General features: G+C 33.9%; 2 protein-coding genes across 3 annotated transcripts; one reads left to right on the top strand and one right to left on the bottom strand.

Annotated features, from left to right (window-relative positions):
- The first annotated feature begins 2,695 nt into the window (after positions 1-2,695).
- LOC7484422 (protein NRT1/ PTR FAMILY 1.1) lies at positions 2,696-5,084 on the top strand. Its single transcript, XM_024582115.2, has 4 exons — positions 2,696-2,798; positions 2,996-3,213; positions 3,376-3,932; positions 4,098-5,084. Exons 1-4 carry the CDS (start codon positions 2,696-2,698, stop codon positions 5,008-5,010), a joined length of 1,791 nt encoding a protein of 596 aa, XP_024437883.2. The 3' UTR covers positions 5,011-5,084.
- A 984-nt stretch (positions 5,085-6,068) lies between these two features.
- On the bottom strand, positions 6,069-13,813 carry LOC7484421 (uncharacterized). 2 transcript variants are annotated; one of them, XM_002318043.4, is made up of 13 exons: positions 13,427-13,813; positions 12,830-12,965; positions 12,383-12,519; positions 11,623-11,824; positions 11,024-11,262; positions 10,799-10,910; positions 10,435-10,579; positions 10,117-10,259; positions 9,821-9,990; positions 9,075-9,377; positions 8,937-8,992; positions 8,338-8,552; positions 6,069-7,599 (listed from the first exon to the last, which is right to left on the bottom strand). In XM_002318043.4, exons 1-13 carry the CDS (start codon positions 13,634-13,636, stop codon positions 6,416-6,418), a joined length of 3,252 nt encoding a protein of 1,083 aa, XP_002318079.3. In that variant the 5' UTR covers positions 13,637-13,813; the 3' UTR covers positions 6,069-6,415. The 2 variants fall into 2 exon arrangements, with proteins under 2 accessions (XP_002318079.3, XP_024437882.2); XM_024582114.2 differs by having other exon boundaries at positions 12,834-12,961; positions 13,427-13,553.
- Between the last annotated feature and the right edge of the window lie 5,687 nt (positions 13,814-19,500).

Here is a 19,500-nt window from a genome sequence, read left to right as displayed (position 1 = left end):
ATACCACCAGAACAGTGACGGCGTGTATACCACACTCCACCATCACTGACAACATGTGGTTCCACGCGTCGTCTCCGTTGAACTAGGAAACATGGTGGATTAGGTAGCTCCTTTCTTCCACTTTGCATTTTAATACTTACGATGAGAGTCAATGTTACCTGCAAAATCAGAAAAGAAATCCACAAACAGTTTCGGTTCAATCTTCTTTTCTTTGCTGACTGGCCTCCCTCTTTCTACAAAAACTTTGCACAAATTGTAAGCATAGGCTGCTTAAATAGTCTAGTCTTTGGTTTGATGGAAACAAGGTGTTTGAACAATTCTCTTACCCGTCGTGGAATTTCGGTATAGTTCTGCACAAACCAGTGCTTAAATTTATACAGAAACTGACGAGGTTTTTCTTATAGCTTACTCCAGTAATGCGCTCGCAAATACAGAACATGAGTGAGAGACCAATCCCAAGTTGATGTCCTTAATAGGATCTTGAACTTCACCATCATCCTTTTTTTAGGGCCCCTAAAAGTAACTCTGGTTAGGGTTGATCATTTTCGGTTCGGTTCGGTTTGGTTTTTATAAAAAAAAGTAATCAAACCGAAATCTTTTTAAAAAAAAACTGAAACCGGGTCAAACCGACCGGTTTCGGTTCAGTTCGGTTTTTTAGGGCAAAAACCGGTTCAAACCGGTTTGGCTCGGTTTTTCCAGTTTGGCTCGGTTTCTCGGTTTTGGCTCAGTTTTTTCCGGTTTGGCTCGGTTTTTTCGGTTTACTTGGTTTTTTTCCAGTTTTTTTCGGTTTTGGTTCGGTTCGGTTTGGTTTTTTGCTTATAAAACCGAACTGAACCGGCCAGTTTTTTCAAAATTTTAATCGGTTTTTTTTTTGTTTGGTTTTTTCGGTTATTTTTTCCGGTTTTCTCGATTTAATAGGTTTTTTTATTTTTTTGCTCACCCCTAACTCTTATAAGGTCTGTGGTAGAGAATCCTCTTCATGTTTGTATATATGAATTCGATCGAGCCAATATTACTCCAAGAAGTGAAAATTGTAGTTGTGGTGATAGCTAAATTATGGTGTAAAGAGGATGGGATGCACATACTGATATGTATCTAATCACATCTCGGTAATGCATCGTAACTAGCTAGGTTTTGCCCTTGCCATAAAAAAAATATTGGGTGAGTTTTCTTGGTTCCAACAATTATAAAAAGAGATGCGTTCTTTAAAATACTCAACTCTATTCTTGTCCTACAAAATAGAAAAAAATAATTGACATTGAGAGCCTTAAATAAGGAAATTATTTATTAGGAAATTAACTCTTATTCCATCTTATACAGTAAAACAAGTAGCCACATGCTAGAAAAACTCAATTTCTTCTCGGCCTTTTGTTTCATGAAAAATAATATTTTAAAAATAATTTTTTAAATTTTCATGTATTTATTTACTATTAAAAAAGTTAGTCAATGAAAAATACTTTTCAGACAAAAAAAAATTTAGCTTGGTTTTCAGGAAAGTGTTTTCCTTTTATTTTGGACAGAAAACACTTTTCAAAAGTTATAAAAAAAATTCAAAAATATCTTATTATTTATTGATTATATCAAATTTGATCCTCAATCTTTTGATTGCTATATCTTTTGTTTTGTATCTTTTTTATTATTATTATTTCAATTTTATCCCTTAGAATTTGATTTTTATATCAACTTTAGTTCTTATTTTTTTAATTATTATTTATTCTTCTCTTATTCTTTTCTTAATTGAAATGTTTTATCTCTCAGATTTGGTCCCTATTCTTTTTTTTGATATTTATTTTATTTGAAATAATTTATGAAATTGAAATTCTTTTTCAATTTCATCCTCTTTCAATTTTTTTATCTATTAGATTTGGTATCTATTTTTTTATTGCTATATATTTTATTTGAAAAAAATTATGAAATTAGATTATTTTTTTCAATTTCATTCTTCAACTTTTTTTATCTATCAGATATGGTTCTTATTTTTTTAATAAACTTGAAAAAATTAAAACAATAATAAGTTATTTTTCAGTTAATTTTTTATGATATAATCAAATACTGAAAAATATTTTTCAACTCATTTCTTATGACAGTAACAAATATCAAAAATAATATATGTTTTTAGAATTTACTTTTCATAAAATCAATTATTAAAATGAATCACTTTCTAGAAACAAACGGACGTTCATGTTAAACATGAAAAACTCCCAACCAATATTCACTCTATTATTCAGTCCATAAAGTCCATTAAACAATTCCCAAAATTTCGATCAGTCCCATGATCTCTAGCTATTGTTCTGTGTGAAATGTCGGCCTCAAGACATGTTACAATCGTGTTATAAATCCATTTATTAAGAAACTCATTAGGACAATAATATATACTACTTTTTGTTTATTTTGTATGTCAAAACAAATGTTGAACCATTGGATGCATCGCAGTATCAGAAAGATGCCTGCAGAAGACATCGTTCATAAAATCTTCTTTTTTTTTTTTAAGAATTCATTTTAGAAGGCAAAAGAATCGAACAGGTCATATATAGGACATGAAAAATCAAACAGGAGTCAGAACTTCATACATTTCGAAGTAAGTGTGAGATGGTGTTCTTGTCCACCGAATGAAGTTGTTGTCTGCATCAAAACAGGATCTCTCCATCTTTTAGGTGTCATTCTTCATTATATATACACTGCCTGATGCCAATTCATGTCAGGGGAAGAGAGGATGGAGATTGCAGTAGATGAAAAGCAAGCAACCCAAAAGGTTGCAAGCAAAAAGGGTGGCCTTAGGACCATGCCTTTTATTATAGGTAAACTAGTTTTTTTTTTCTTTTTACTAGTCCTCTAGAATTTATTTTAAATGCAAAAGATGTTAATTTGATCGAGCACATGTTCTGTTTGTGTGATTATAATGATCTTCGCAACATTATTCACAACATTATGTAATTGATTTTAGAGAACACAGGATCATCTGATGAATTTTGTGGAATTCTTACTGAATATGCAGCAAATGAGACATTTGAGAAGGTTGCAGGGGTGGGGCTTCAAGCAAACATGATCTTGTACTTACGAAATGAATACAACTTGAGTAACGCTTCCGGGGCCTACATACTGTCTCTGTGGGGAGCAATATCATATTTTATGCCCATCCTTGGGGCTTTCATTTCTGATTCTTACTTAGGTCGGTTTAGTGTGATTGCATATGGAACAGTCATCAGCCTTCTTGTAAGCAAGTTTTATATATTTTTATTTTTACCTTATTTATTTATTGCTATGATAAATCTGAAAATTGTTGACTGTGGCTTACAGTATCAATAACAGTCATTGCTGTGTTGTTGATCTATAATAAGCGCGTTCCCATGTGACTGTCACTATTTCTTCTTTCAGGGAATGATTGTGTTATGGTTAACAGCCCTTATTCCACATGCAAGGCCTCCCCACTGTGCCCAAACTGATGATGATTTGAAAGATTGTGTATCGCCAAAGCTAGGACAGTTTTTGCTTCTATTTTCATCGTTTGCTCTATTGGCCATTGGGGCTGGTGGCATTAGACCATGTTCCTTGGCCTTTGGAGCAAACCAGATTGATAATCCCACCAACCCAAAAAACCAGCGTACATTGCAGACCTTCTTCAATTGGTATTATGCTTCTGTTGGAATCTCAATCATGATTTCAGTGCTAGTCATAGTAGCAATTCAAGATGCAGCAGGTTGGGTTGTGGGCTTTGGAGTTGCGGTGGGGTTCATGCTCTTGTCAACTATCTTCTTCTTTTTGGGCTCTTCACTATACGTTAAAGTCAAAGCAAACAAGAGCTTGGTAGCTGGCTTCGCCCAAGTAACAGTTGCAGCTTGGAAGAAGAAGAACCTTGCTTTGCCATCAATGGAGTATGCTGCATGGTACCATCACAAGGGCTCAAAGCTTGTCGCACCAACAGAAAAACTTCGGTACAATCGTATATTATCATATATGTTTTATGCGTGCTCGTAGTGCTATAAGTTCTTTGGTCATCATTCATTAATTTGAATTTATGATAGTGATCATGATGCTGTATATGGGTGCCCTATGCTTTAGAGTGTCGAGAAGTCATAGGTATCTCTGTCCCTTCACAGGTTTTTGAACAAAGCATGCGTCATTGGAAATCCTGAGAAAGATTTGGACTGTGATGGATTGGCTATAGATCCATGGAGACTCTGCACGGTTAAACAAGTAGAAGAGCTAAAATCACTGATCAAAGTCCTCCCCATTTGTTCCACTGGCATCATGATCGCAGTGACTCTAAACCAACACGCATTCCCTGTACTCCAAGCCACCACCATGGACAGGCACTTCATAGGGAACCAAAAACTCCCAGCAGGCTCTTATGGTGTGTTTACAATCCTTGCTTTGACAATATGGGTTGCCGTCTATGATCGACTTTTAGTCCCATTGTTAGCCAAGTTCACCAATAGACCTCAAGGACTAAGCAATAAGCAACGTATGGGTATTGGCATAGTGATCTCATGTATAGCCACTGCAACGGCAGGAGCAGTGGAGAACAAGCGACGAGCTACTGCATTGAGACAAGGGTTGGCAGATCATCCGAGGGATGTCGTTGACATGTCTGCAAATTGGCTAATTCCACAGTATTGCCTTGTAGGTTTAGGAGAGGCTTTCAGTGCAGTTGGGCAGATAGATTTCTTTTACTCTCAGTTTCCGAAGACCATGACAAGCATTGCAGTTGCTCTTTTCTCACTCGGTATGGCAGTAGGGAACTTAGTGGCCAGTCTAATCATAGGAATTGTGGATGATGTGACCAGAAGAGGAGGGAAAGTCAGTTGGGTATCAGATAATCTGAACAAAGGTCACTATGATTATTATTACTGGCTTCTTTCCCTCCTGAGTCTTGTGAATTTCTTCTACTATTTGCTATGTAGTTGGGCTTTTGGGAGCGAGGATAGGGAGGAATATGATGATGGAGAAGCCATTGAAGAGGTAGAAATGCACCCATCTGTGGGATCTCCAATCAGACATATTGGTGTTTGATGTTTATTCATTATTGGATTACCCTTGATGTTAATGTCCTCCATGTCACAATGAATGGTGAACTCTCTTTTATTTGTGAAAATGAGTCTTTTTTTTTTTTTACTTTGGATATACAAACCAATTTATACTCATTTTAACTAATTTTCTAAGATCTTGAAATTGATGATCATGTAAGCTTTCAATAGCCCTAAAATTTATGGTATTCAAACTGGTGATCTTTGGGAAATAAATTCAAGATCCGACTAATTGAGCTAGATCCTCGTAATTAAAAACAAGAATAATATCTTGATTGTACAGAACATAAATGGGTTTTATCATGGTTTTTTCCACTAAAAGGAAGCAATTGAAGAAGCAAAACCAGAGCAGAAATTCATTCTACGCACTGTCTTTTTTTTAGAAAAATCGACACTATCGAACAAATATATACTCTATTATTTTGAGGGAAATCAACCTTGTCCACAAATATTTGTCCAAAAATGAAAATAGAGTCGATGTTTTCTACTGTAAATGGTAACACAAACAAGCCAAATGAAAATGACTTTATAGCATGACAAAGCTTCCCGTTATGCATGCATTTCTATGATTATAAATTGTTCCAAAAATAGCACTTTCAAATAAACATTATATTATTATGTAAAAAACTAAAACAACATTATTTTTAACCGTTTAAAAAACATTATCCATACATTCACGTGCAGATGTGATATCATAGACAGAGGCTAACACTTTGTCAGATAGAGTAGCATTGATCCAACTTAGTACACACTGATCTTTCTTATTCCAGAGAATATAATCTGGATTAAGAGAATGTGAGGAATCCTCTGGATTATCATCAATGAACTTTGATGGACACGGTTCAGAACCATCCACGAAGCCTATCAATTCATGACTTTTTAATACTGGCACAATCTGAGATGACTAGTTTGAATCACTCAAGTTTGATTGATACAAGGTGCCCAATGTTAGGTGGAGCAAAGTTCACATTGGAGGTAGCAGCAGAAGAGATTAAAGCCATAGCAAATAGTAGTGAAAGATCTCTAGGTGTATGCCAATAGCTCTTATACCATGAAAACTAAACAGAATTTTATAAGAATGAAGAATTTGCAATAGAGTTCAAAAACATTCAAAAAAATACAGTAGTTATTGTTTATCTGCAGAATTCAAGTGTTGAGGAGACAAGGAAGAATTTGAATTTGGCTGAAATTCCTGAGATTTACATTCAATAAAACTAGCTTCCTCAAGACTTTAATCAATAATACTTGCGCAATCCAATTTGATGGGTATGCACAATGAGCCAGAATCACAGATATTATAATATGAAAACTTGCGCCAAGTGTACGGCAGCTGTTTCCAATGGATGAAGTCACTGTTAAAATACCATGATATGTTCCTCAATCCTTTAATCTCATTTTGATGCAAAAATGTCTTCTAAATCTTTGTACAACTGATTCGGTTTGGACTTTAAATCTGAAGAGGTCTTTTGAGATGAGCTCCCACTCCATTTGTTTGTCCAAAATCCACTCCATTTAGTTCGACTGGTTGAAGGATCATTCTGTGATCCACTTCTTTCTTTGCTGAAGCTGGCCCGTGCTAATTCTCTTAGTTGTTTCTGCCATGGTTTATCTGGCTTGCCAGAGCCCTTGCTCCCTGAGATTTTGTTTCTGTCAACAGAAGAACCAGTCTCTCCCCCAGTTTCTCTATCACCATGCTGTCTAGCTGGTAGTTTGCTTTCCAGGTTTTGGCTCAATCTTCTCGGAATGAAAAACAAGAGAAATCCAATTGATGCAGTTTTCAGACCTGTTAAGAAATACTGCTCAGAGGGATCCAGCCACTTTATCTGTCTATACAATGCGTACCATTCATTGACCATTTGTGCCAAGAATCCAATTAAGAAAAGTAAAATCATGAAGATTCCAACTCTGGTTTCTTCTCTAGTCGATAATTTCTTCTCCAAGAGAATGAAACAAGTAGCAAAAATACTAACTTGGCTGGTAATAGAGATTATCTCAACCAGTTGGACCTTTTTCTTAATAAAAGGCTTCTTAAGGACAAGGAAGAAGAGCTGAAAGAAAGTGATGGACAATAAGACGACTGTTGGAGTTTTAGAGGACCAGTTATCCAGGTAGGCACCAGCCACAATGCCCAAAGAAACTCTCTTGACTGACTCAAGCAGTGTGTAGTATATTCTAAGAATTCCAAACAGCTTCTGTATAAATGGTGCTTCTGCATCTTCTGTTTCATCATCAGAGGCAATGATATGATCCCCTTGCTTGCGGGGAACCCCAGCAATTTGTGAGAGCATGTATTTAGGGGGGCCTCTTAGATCTTCAAATAAAGGACCTAACCTGATTAGATATACAGAGTTTGATTTATTCTTCCATGTCCACTGGCCTCTCTTACCAGGACCTAAAGTTACTCGGGTAATATCTCGATACCAGTGAAATATCTGACCTTCTTGATGGATTTCCTTGTACTGAAGTAGCTTTCCAAAAGTGATTCCAATAGAAAGAATCAGGAGCAAGGCCAGCAGTAAGAATCCCACCACACCCAGCAGCAAAATGCCAACTATAATCCCTGATGCTGTCCCTCCTTGAACCATAAAATAAAAATCAATTAACTGTAACAAGTTGTATACGTTTGGGGAAACAGGTATGTAAAGAGTGTAATACAGTTGGATGCTGTGATAGATACAAATATCAATCAATGTGATGGATCAACACCATTTCCAACAATGAATGGAAGTTTAGTGTGTAGATCTTCAACCTTGTATGCAACTAGTGTATAGCAGTACATACAATGGTAGTGATGTATAGTCTAAAGAACAGTCTATAAGAGAAAGATACTACAAGAAAAAATCGGAGACGGAGCTTAGAAGATGGCATCAAAGGGTTTCGGTATTGACATTTGTGAAGAAAACCACTCTGACCTATTGAAATAAATTTGTGGGATTCCAAACATTCGTTTAGATTAGTATCATCAATAGATCAAAGATATTCCATTATGGGTTTCCACACTGAAGTATTAAGCAAAAGTTTAACAAGAGGGGCCTATAATCATATAGGGATTGGAAAAGGCATCACAAGTTACAACAATGATAAACTATTTCTCATGCAGCACCTCAAACAAATGAAAGTAAAATATGGTTTTATATTTTCCACCCAAAAAAGTGACGGTCAAATAAGTACATGAAAAGGATATAAATGATTTAATTGGAAATATAACAAGAGCGGAAACAACTAATTTTTTTCTGGAAGCTTATATTTGCTTCCAGTGGAATGCATAGACGAGGTGATATATAAATGGAAGAAAAATGAAAATGAAGGTTACCTCTAACTAGAGAAGCTGAGGCCTTGCAAATACAAGGTAAAGCAAGAACAGTGAGAAATATCTCAAATCTTGGGAAGGTCAGTGCTCCATAGTCCCTCTGCTTATCAGCAGTTCTTTTCCTTAATTTTATAATAAATAAGAGTATGACATGGAGCAGTACCAAACTGACACCAATTACAGCTAACCAGAACATGCTTCTATCAAAATCCCTCCATCTGCAAGAGATAAAAGAGTAAAATATTATCTTGCAGCACTTGAAAGAAGGTCCAAGCAGGAACTTCTCGTGATAAAAAGAAAGACAAAAATACCATAAAAAATAGAAGGAAAAATAAAGCAATTGGAATTCACATTATCTGTTTTGATCATGAACATCGTTTTGCAATAAAGCAAGATAGTTAACCAAAAATTTTGGCAGCACCTATGCAAAATAATCAAATAAATGAGCATTTTATGTGGTATGTTCTTGGTAGTTTTCCTTTTTGATAAACACGCACATTTATAATGGCTGTTTCTATATCAGTGAACTTTCATCATGTCTCTAGCATGAGAAGAGTGGAGAGCATATTGAAAAAATAACAAAAAGCATTACAAAATCTCACCCATTCGAATGTTGTGGATCTATAATATGTTCTGCTTCTGGTTTAAAATTTTGACTCTGCATACAAATAATGGAACCTGTCATATATAATAACAGCTATTTGAAACTGAAAACAAGTATCTGGAAAATGGTTCCTGACCTCAAAAAATGATATGTACTCCATTGGAGCAAGGGGCAATCCAAACACCGGAGAAGACTTATTCCCACTCTTCCCTTCCAGTTGCATGTTCTGGGATATATCATGAGTTTTTGAGATGTAGGAATTTAATATGGAAAACGAATTTGATTTCACCATGATTGGATGAATACCCCCAGTTTCCCATGGGAGAATGAAGTAGGGAATGCTCCATTGTAAACCTTTTGCAAACTCATAATATTCGATTGGCAGCGTAACAGCCAACCATCTTGACAGCGCAAAAACCTGAATATGGCATGCACTTCTCTGTATATATAAAAAAAATTCTCTTAATTTTCATGATGATGGAAATGGACAGCTCACAAGCTTCTATTATTCCATTCACAACAGATATAAAATTCAATAAAGGATGGGCGTTTACACTTTATAAATTTCATTCCACTAATTTCAACACCAATTTATCTCTAGCAAATTACAAGTAATAACTATAATCTCATGAATATAAAAGACAATTATGAAAATATTGAAACAATGTCCATAGTATCTGAAAATACTTTGAGTTGAGGTGCAGAATTGTTGTCTTTTAGAAATCTTTCTGATATATAAAGTCATCAGGAAGTGCAGAATATAAATTTTAAATTTGGAGGGAAACCTTTCCAGCCCAAATGTAAAAGACCATTAGAAATTGTAAAATGCCATGAAAAACCATGTGAATACCATAGGAGATAACTTTTAGGTTAGTATCATACAAAAAGATTCCTTGTAGGTTCAGCTGTCAGTAAAGGAGACGGTCTTGAAAATGCCCCAGCAGAGAGAAGGCTAGCAGTTGACAGAGTGAGTAGCCCAGCGGCAAGAGAAGTAGCAAGGAAACAAGCAGTTGCAAAAGCAGAGATTACAGATGATATCATTGGCACAGAATCTGAAAATATATTTCAGAGTATAAATAAGCAAACACCCAAAAAGATCCAAGGAAATCACCTGCAAGATATATACATTGCACAGCAATAGGAAACGGAGAGTATATAAAGAAAAATTAATATCTTACGTCGTCTCACTTGTAAAATATTAGATCCTAGATTTTTATTTCCAGCAACATCCCCAGTTACATTTTGAGGAACACTGACAGAAACAACATCATCATCTGCTTTTACCTCTGCAATGTATTTGCTCCTACTTATTTCATGAAAGCTGGATTGCATTAAAACAAAAGAGTAAGCTGTTTCGCAAAACTATTAGACATATTCATTTTGTAGAACTATTTTATTGTGTTTGTGGTGTGAGCGAGAATGAGAGTGTGTGCACATGCGCTCATTTTTGTGTAGGTTCGTAATTGCAACACACGAGTTGGTAAGAGTTGGCTTACCCCTGCAAATGACCCCCTCCGATAGATAGAAAAGAGGAGTTGAAGCCAAATACTGGCTTCATGAACTTAATTGATATTGGAATGCTATGTTCCCCTGTCCTTGTATTAGACAATGTACTCAGTCTCACAACAGGTCTTTGAGAATCTGAAACTTGCATTAATACTCATATCAGAAGATTATAATGATATCTCAAATATCTCATGTAAACATGTTTAGCTCAATTAATGGTAAAGGGACAAAAAAACTTATAATCAATCTGAAAGTTTTCAATTTCAACAGGAAAGGGAGGGAATATGAAACCTAAATTTTATAACATATTTTTTATCCTTTTTTATAACCTCTTATAACTATGGTAGATTGTACCATAAAGAAAAGTAGATGGGGCAATTGGAGAAACTGAGGTCCCTGGCCTGCTTATAATAGAAATTGAAAGAAGGCTGATTGTAATGATTGCAATGCTGGATAAATTTGCAACCTGAAAGAAGACAGCACAAATGCAGTAAGCATCAAAACATACGAGCAAAAAATGGTGCAAAGACAGAGATATGAGCATCAAGACAAACAAATTAACCGCGGACACAGATTGACCTGAAAGCCAAATTTTCGGTTCATAAGGTTTTCTCCACTTATAGGAAGAAGCACTCCCTCACTTGTGTTGAGAGAATTTAGAATTTCGGCAGATGAATTCAAAATAGGTTCTGAGAAGTACAAGTAAAACTTCAAGTTATCATAATTATTGGTTGCCTTGACTGTTCTGATTTCATTATTAAGTTGAAGTAGCTTCTCTGGAATGTGGATCCTCAGGTCAACAAACACCCTTCTTCTATCTGTAGAATAAACCAATTGAACAGAGCGAGATGAGAAAACTTTCATGGAAACAGAAATGGATGAAACAAAAGGCTGGAAAAGGATCCTTGACTGAAGTCTTCCAGTATGTTCAATTCTTAAGTGAGAAATACAGAAACAAACTGCTTCTATATAGCTATAAATAAAATTTTATAACGCAAGAATCCAATATAAAAGGGATGCAAAATTTTAACAGTTCAACTTTTGTTAGTTACATGCATAAAAATATAAAATTGGTTTAAACCTTCTTGTTGAGCTCAAAGCAGAAAACAGTTTTGACAAAAAAATGCTGCACATAATGGTTCCAAAAAAGAATTTGAGGAATGAACAACAAAACTCACCAAGATGCACAAAGAAACTTGAATTGGCAGCTCTTGTAAATCTGTTTCCAGCAGCGTCAGTACAGAAGTTCTTATCCATTACCAGTACCACACGTCCATAAAAAACATTAGGATATAAACCCACCAGAAGAGTATATTTCAGATTTGGTTCCAGAACAGTGAGAGAGGATGGTATTACTTGGCCAGCACCATAGACTATCAGCTGTAAATAGATGCATAGAAATCCATAAGAACTAGTTTCATCAATACTTCACTTGAACAAAGAGTATGTAGCATCTCAACTCTTCTTATAGACCTAGGAATACTATTAACTGTATATTGATCCATCCAACAATAACCTTGCCTCAATCCCAAACAAGTTGGGATCGCTATATGGATCCCTTTGTGCCATTCCATGCAATCATAGATCAAATCCTCCTCAATATCAAGAGCCTTAAATTTTGCTCTATGAGAACCAAGATACTCATGTTAAGTCTGAAGATCGTAAGAAACTTCACTATAAAATAGATCAGCAGATGAGCACACAACATTTTCAACAATGCTTAGCTGGCAATCAATATTATTTAGGATTTCTTGAATCTATATTTAAGACACTCATGTGAATCAAACAAAACTATATTTAAGCAGTGGGAAAGATAAAAGGTAGTTTTCTATCCTGATACTACAATTATAATTATGAATAGCTAATGTATACCAATAACATTGAGTGAGCACACAGAAAAAAGGGAGGTTAATCTAATTTCATTGAACAACTACTCACATTGCACGCATTCACAGATGAACATCCAAAACCTCCTCCTCCAGTACAGGGTTCAGTGAAAGAAATATTTACAGAGACATTAAGAGCATTTGTAAATGATTTTGATGCAGTTATATACGCTGTTGGGGGTATGGTATCTGCAAAAAGGATAACTGATATTAGCAAGAAATTCAAAGTCTCTATAACTTCCATGTTCCTAAATATACAATTGTGAATTTACAAAGACTTGCATACTCAATATCAGGCTTTGTAACTTCATAAACCTAGCTTTCTTCATTGACAGCATTTGTTTATAAGCAAGAGCTAATTCAGTATTCTTGTTTTGTAAATTTGAAGTGTGATTAAGCTTTCCCAGGGCAAATATCAGCCAAAAATTTGTACATTTGTGAAGAAAATAAACGAATTTCACAATATTTACTCAAAAAGAATGAAGGAAGGTTTCTTAACCAACAGTCCAGTTATACGTAGCACAGCCAACTCCTTGAGACCCATTGATGCAGACCTCAAATGTATGGTTTCCATCCTGCAAACCCTGGTATGAAACCTTAGTAGCTCCGCAATCAGATTCAGAGCCGCTATCTAGCTGCATGCATGTTATTCAGTTACAATAAGTTACAGCCAAAGAAGAGGGAAAGTTTCAATCGAATGAACCAGCAATGCCATTAAACCAGAAGATAGAAAGAAAGCCGAATTTTCTAACATTTTCTCCAGGTTCTTTTTCCAGGGATGAGTTTTCTTCAAATGGTTGATAAGAAGGTCTTAGTTTTTTTTGCATTCACAGGTATGATGCTTCTCAGCACTAGTGAAGACCCAACAACATATCAGCAAATCCCCAGTGCAGATTTATTTACAAACTCACCAAATTGAATACTTGCCTAACCTCAAAAGAACATAATGCCTAAGATACTAATTCAACTGTGTAAAGGAAAGAGAGAATAAAGCAGCACCAAAAAACTATTAATCAAGAAGAAGAAGAAAAAGAAGTATCATCCAAAATAAAGTACGCAAAAGCAGCAACAAATGTAAGTTCAGAAATGAACTAACCTTGCAACTGAAGCTACAGTTTGTGCAGGAGTTCACATCCCCACCCACTAAAACTTGAAACTCAAATGTGGCTATGTTCAAGTGTGAGAATGCATGAGGTGCCTTCAAGAACTTCACAAATACCTCTGCATCTTCACAGAGAGCTCTAAAGCACAGAAATAAAAGTGCCCAACAAAGCAGAACCAGCCATGAAAGTTTGGGCCGACCCATTTCGGTAAAGAGTCTAAATTGATGACTGTAGCATGTAGAGGCTGAAATCTACAAGACAATGAGAGACATTTGTGTCTAGAGACACAGTCTGAAGTTAAGGATCAGAGACGGGCATTGTATGGAAATAGGACTGAAAAAATGTAGTAAAAAAGGACAGAGAAGGGTTATAAGAAATAATTCCAGAAAAGTGAATTTTAAAAAAGTATTTTTTAATATTTGATAGTGTAATGAAAAATAAGTTGAAAAATATTTTCTAGTGTTTGGTTATGTCATGGAAAATGAGCTGGAAAATAACTTATTAATATTTTATTTTTCTCAAGTTTATTAAAATAATGAGGAACAAATCTTACAAATTAAAAAGTTGAATGAGAATAAAATTGAAAAAAAAATATAATTTCATAAATTATCTCAAATAAAATAAATAATAATCAAAATAATAGAGATCAAATCTAAAAATTTAAAAAAAAATGAAAGATGAAGAAATTAAAATAATAATAATTAACATTTCATAAATTATTTCAAATAAAATAAGTAACAATCAAAAGAATGAGGACCAAATTTGATAAATAAAAATTTTTAATAAAAAAATGATAAGGAAAAAGTAAATAGCAATTATAAAAATAAGGACCAAAATTAATATAAAAAATAAATTTTAAGAGATGAAATTAAAAAATAAATATTCAAAACAAATTATATATAGCAATCAAAAGTTTGAGGATCAAATTTGATATAATCAGCAAATAATGACATTTCTAAATTTTTCACAACTTCCAGAAAGTGTTTTCCGCCCAAATTTTCCAGGAAAACACTTTCCTGAAAACCAAGCCAATTTTTCCTTTGACTGGAAAGTGTTTTTCGTTGACCAACTTTTCTAATGACAAACAAACACAGGAAAGTTTGGAAAGTGATTTCTGGTTTTCCGGAAACCACTTTCCGAAAAACAAACACAGTCAAAAGGAAAAACACTTTTCTGGAAACCAAACCAAATTTTTCTTTGACTGGAAAGTATTTTCCGTTGACCGGAAAGTGTTTTCCGTTGACCAACTTTTCTAATGACAAATAAATATAGAAAAGTTTGAAAAATAATTTCCCGAAAACTTTCCGGAAACTAACATGGCCTAAGAGAATGGATTAGAATAAGGTTTTATTGGATGATGAAGGTTGTGTTTAAGGAAATTGCACATGAGACTGACACTGTTGGACAATGCTGTTTCAGCAAAGATAAGAGTCAGTGAGATAGAGAGGGAGGGAGGGAGGGAGGGATTCCTCAGGAAGTAATTTATATTTGAAAGAAGACAGGCAACGCAATAACAAAGAAGCATCATTGCCATAAAATCTTGTCAGGGACTGAAAATGTTCAAGACTAGCCAGTAGCTTTCTGTCGAAATCTGGAGAAAAAGTATTTCCAAAACTAGTACAGTTACGAGGCTCAGTTTATAATCAAATCAAATTAAAATCAAAGCTTAATTCCCCATAAATTTATTATTAAATAATAAAATTTAATAAAAATTCAATTTAATAAAAATATAATAAAATAATTATAGTCTATTTGGATTAATTTACAAAACTTGTGACCCGGATAATAAAATTAGAATAAAAAAATAAAAAACAAACTGAAATAAATAACAAAACTTAATTTATATTCAACCAAATATTAAAGATGTTGAATAATAAAACTAAAAAAAAATCAATTAAGTAAATAGATAAAAAAAAAAACTTGAGTCAACTAAGTTAACCCACCAAACTCGTGACATGAGTTATGAGACTGAAATAACCATAAAAAAAATAGAAGCACATCACAATAAATTATGAAGTCTAATATCCAATAAATCAAGTGTTGAATGATGAAATTGAAGAAAAAAAACATAGGTTTTTTAAAAAACAAAAAAAAAACACTATTTGACTGGAATGGAACGACCGGGACAGAATCGAAACATTCCAGGCAGAATTTGAATGGAATTTCCGGAACATGCCAAGATTCTGAGCGAGATGAAATATGTTTTGATTTAAACTGTTTTTTGAATTAAAATGAGATGTATCTGCCATTTCAGGCGGAAAGAAAGATAATTGACAACCTTGTGTAATACATGCAGAATCTATTAAGACATGCATGTATTACATGTACATATACTAGTCGCGGATGTAACGTATTGTGCAACCACCTACTGCTTGATTTCAAAATTCATAACCCTTTTCCCCTCTTCATTTTCCCCTTCCCTTATTTCATTATTTTCCTTCTTTCTCCCTCCTCTAAGCGTCGCTCGAAGCTCAACTCTAGATCTCTCTCTCCACTATGAAAAAACCATATCTATCTTTATTGCGATAGACCTCATCTCTCTCTCTCTCTCTCTCTCTCTCTCTCTCTCTCTCTCTCTCTCTCTCTCTCTCTCTCTCTCCTCTCTCTCTCTCTCTCTCTCTCTCTCTCTCTTCATTGTCAGTTAAGACATATATGTACTACATGCACGTATACTAGTCACCCATGTAGTACATACGCGACTACTCGATTTTAAAATGCATAACTTTTTCTTTTCTTTTCCCCTCCCCTTATTTCTTTCTTCATTTTCCTTCTCTCTCCTTACAGGGTCCCTCGAAGCTTAGCCCATTAATCTCTCACTCCATCGTGAAAAAACCCTTTCTCTCCTTTTATTGCAACAGACCTCATCTTTCTCTCTTTCTTTTTATTGTTGATTTTCTCTTTATCTCTCTGCCCGCGACAATCTTTCTAGCTCATCATTGTTACTGCCACCACCCACAAAAGCCCCGTTAAACCAATTTAAGGTATAATTCATCTTTCCCCTCTATTAATTTGATATTTTGTTAAGCTAATTTATGGATTTTTTAGGATTAAGGGTTTTGGGGGTTTTGTTGATTTTGCTTAAATTAACTATAATTTAGCTTAATTAGATATAAAAGTAGTCAATTTAATTGTATAAATTTCATTATTTAGTGAGAAAAATCGATGAATTATGTTGTGTTGATTACATTAAGGTTTTAGGGTTTTTGTTAATTTAGGGTTTTTTTAATTTATCACTAGCATTGTAATTCAATTAATTTGCTATATTGATAAATTAGCATGTGTTTTGTTGTGTTTTTCACATAATATATCTTCTATAGTAGGAGTATTATGTAATTATGGTGGTACCATCGTCAATATCGATAATGATATCACTTACCATGGAGAAAGTATTGAGTTCTATAGTTTAAGATTAGACAGTTCATTTATTGAACTTAAAGTTTTAGTATGTTAAGGGATTGGTTGAAATTTGTCTAAAATTAACGTTGACATTACTTGGATGATGCTAGGTGGAGGCCATCTGAATTGTTATGTCGTTGTGCCTATTATTAGTGATATAAGTTTTAATGCAATGATTGGGTTGGTCATCGTAAATGATTTGTAAATGTTAGAGCTCACTTGAATAATAGATCTAAATAAGAAAACTCATTTAGTTTGGAGTTCACTCAGGTCCTAAGTTACAATCAAAGGATCACACAAGCATCACGAGTAACAGGTCCTTCTAGGATAGATAATGATGAAATGAACCGAACATCAACTTAAGAAATTATACATATAGAAGCTCAGTTATGTATGGTATCTGTTTTATATTGTTATAATAAATCTGAACGAAGTGATGAGAAAGATAATTATCATGTCGATGATGTAGTTAAGAAAGATAAGGAAGATGAGCAATATAAGCCAATAAAACAAACAATGAGACCTCTTATTCTTGAATTTGAGGATGTTAGTGGGTCTGCTCATATAAAAAGTTTTGGTTGGGTTTTATGTCATAGAAATTCATGCTTAACTATTGAGTTCGAGGTTAGATAAATGTTCCGAACTAAGGCTAATTTAATTAATGCAGTTAAGCAATTACATGTAAAGAATACACTATAATACAAAGTGCAATGTTTAACCATAATTTATGTTCAATTATAGTGTAAGCATAAACTAGCATGTCAATGGTATTTGTGTAGGAGATATCACGAGAATTCCAGTTCATTTGCGATTTCAAAATTGAAAGCGCCTCTCACATGTCACAATCAAATGGTTATGCAAGCTCACCGTCATACATGAAATGTTCCAATGATATCTAGGCTCGATGAAAAAGTTAACTTTATTTCTTATATTACATAGTCACATGATAATTTTTTAAATCTTTTTAATAATCATGTTTAAATTTGATTAACATAAATTTAGGGTGAATCAATTAAACCTCATCATCATGCACCCATATATCTAGATAAGCATGTTCGTTCATATATAATCAAGGCTAGATTTTTCAAGATTAGTCACCTAAAAAACATAAATATCGATCACAGTTTGATTGCAGCTAAAAAGCATAAATTTTGATCATAATTTGATTATAGTATTAGTAATGCAGTGGAGGCATGAAACCCACATGTTCCACGTTTATATTAGAGAGACGTCACTAACTCTGTGAGATGTAATCATGCTAGTCAGTATTTTGATTGATGGAGCTCCTGTCACAGACCCTACAACTTTTAATAAAGATAAAACGCGTCTCCATCTATTGGGACATGTGTCTTTTATTGAGGGATATAAGAGATTATATTAGGTTGATGTGGTTAAAGAAGAATTTTGAAACCCCCTAGAGGGCTCGACGTAGATTGTGTGTGCATTATTATGCTAAAGCATACATAATGCATATGTGTTAGGGGCATGATCTTCACTGGTTTGATAGCCAATGCAATGTCATGTTACTTTTTATCACTGCTTGAAAACTTTTTTGTCATTCATAACTATAGTTAAAGCTCGACGATACTTGACTATTTGTACCATCAACCATGTCACGCATACATATAGAAAAAATAGCATATATTTATTATTCCTACATGTATAATTTGATAGTATATTTTATATAATATTTTTATTTTAAATATTTACTAATATTTTAAATTATAAATATGGAGTTATGGTCATGGAAGCATCTTAACATCAGTCATCTTTATGTTTGGAGAAATAAGATGCTGGACATGGTTATGGGAAGAAGACTCTTAATTGGAGCTTGGTAATAATAATTTTTAACACATTACAAATATAAATTTTCAATTAAAAAATTGTTTAAATTGACTATCATGTTAGATAGGTTTGGGAGAGGTTTAGGCATTTTACCCAAAATTTTACCCATGTTCACGAGTTCTATAGGGACAAGTTGGATTCACATAAGCCTCACTAGCTATATATGAACTCAATTATTATATTTCTAAATGTGACTTTATTTTTTTGGTGTGAAAGTTCTTTTAATATATTTATTTTATGGTTTCATAAATGATATGAATATTGTACACTGAGGATTTGATAGAAAATAGCTTCTCTATTATGCATAAAGGGCAATGTTTTATGACCAACAATGGTCCTAATGCATTGTTGTACTATTATTGAGGTGCATTTCTCTAATTGGGTAATGCATTAATGCATCAATTTGGATTGCATCAACACATCGTTGATGGTGTTGACACACTTGTTGACTTGTATGTTGTTAATCATCGAGGTATAATGGATGATGATTGGTCGGTGGTTCATATAGAATATGTCAATCTTTGGCATGCAAAGAGAGATCACATATTTACAAAGTGATATCCACCTATTGAGTCCTATCTTTACATGTCTTGATATATGAACATAACAAGGTGATTCATTATACCACAATGAAAATGTGTTACAAAACATCCATATGATACTTTGTGTTAGCCGACATGTATTCCGGACAATTATAAGACTCGTACACCAAGATATAATAAATTGGTATGCATGGATTAGTTTTTTTATAGCATATAATAAAAATCTTATTTATATCTTATAAATGATGATATTTTTTTGTTATATATTAGGTGATTTTCTTAAT

This window comes from Populus trichocarpa, chromosome 12 (genome assembly GCF_000002775.5).
Source record: "Populus trichocarpa isolate Nisqually-1 chromosome 12, P.trichocarpa_v4.1, whole genome shotgun sequence".
NCBI lineage: Eukaryota > Viridiplantae > Streptophyta > Magnoliopsida > Malpighiales > Salicaceae > Populus > Populus trichocarpa.
Note: the sequence above shows the minus strand (reverse complement) of the source record. Positions and strands in the feature narration are given on the sequence as shown.

What these genes read in the sequence shown, in the direction of transcription:
- LOC7484421 (XM_002318043.4), bottom strand. Translation starts at nt 13,636, where the DNA reads ATGGGTCGGCCCAAACTTTCATGGCTGGTTCTGCTTTGTTGGGCACTT. An exon ending in GGAGGGGGTCATTTGCAGGG is followed by an intron (nt 10,260 to 10,434) that starts GTAAGCCAACTC and finishes AATGCAATCCAG; the next exon opens with CTTTCATGAAATAAGTAGGA. An exon ending in AACCTACAAGGAATCTTTTT is followed by an intron (nt 9,378 to 9,820) that starts GTATGATACTAA and finishes TTATATATACAG; the next exon opens with AGAAGTGCATGCCATATTCA.
- LOC7484422 (XM_024582115.2), top strand. Translation starts at nt 2,696, where the DNA reads ATGTCAGGGGAAGAGAGGATGGAGATTGCAGTAGATGAAAAGCAAGCA. An exon ending in GAACAGTCATCAGCCTTCTT is followed by an intron (nt 3,214 to 3,375) that starts GTAAGCAAGTTT and finishes TTCTTCTTTCAG; the next exon opens with GGAATGATTGTGTTATGGTT. An exon ending in GCACCAACAGAAAAACTTCG is followed by an intron (nt 3,933 to 4,097) that starts GTACAATCGTAT and finishes GTCCCTTCACAG; the next exon opens with GTTTTTGAACAAAGCATGCG.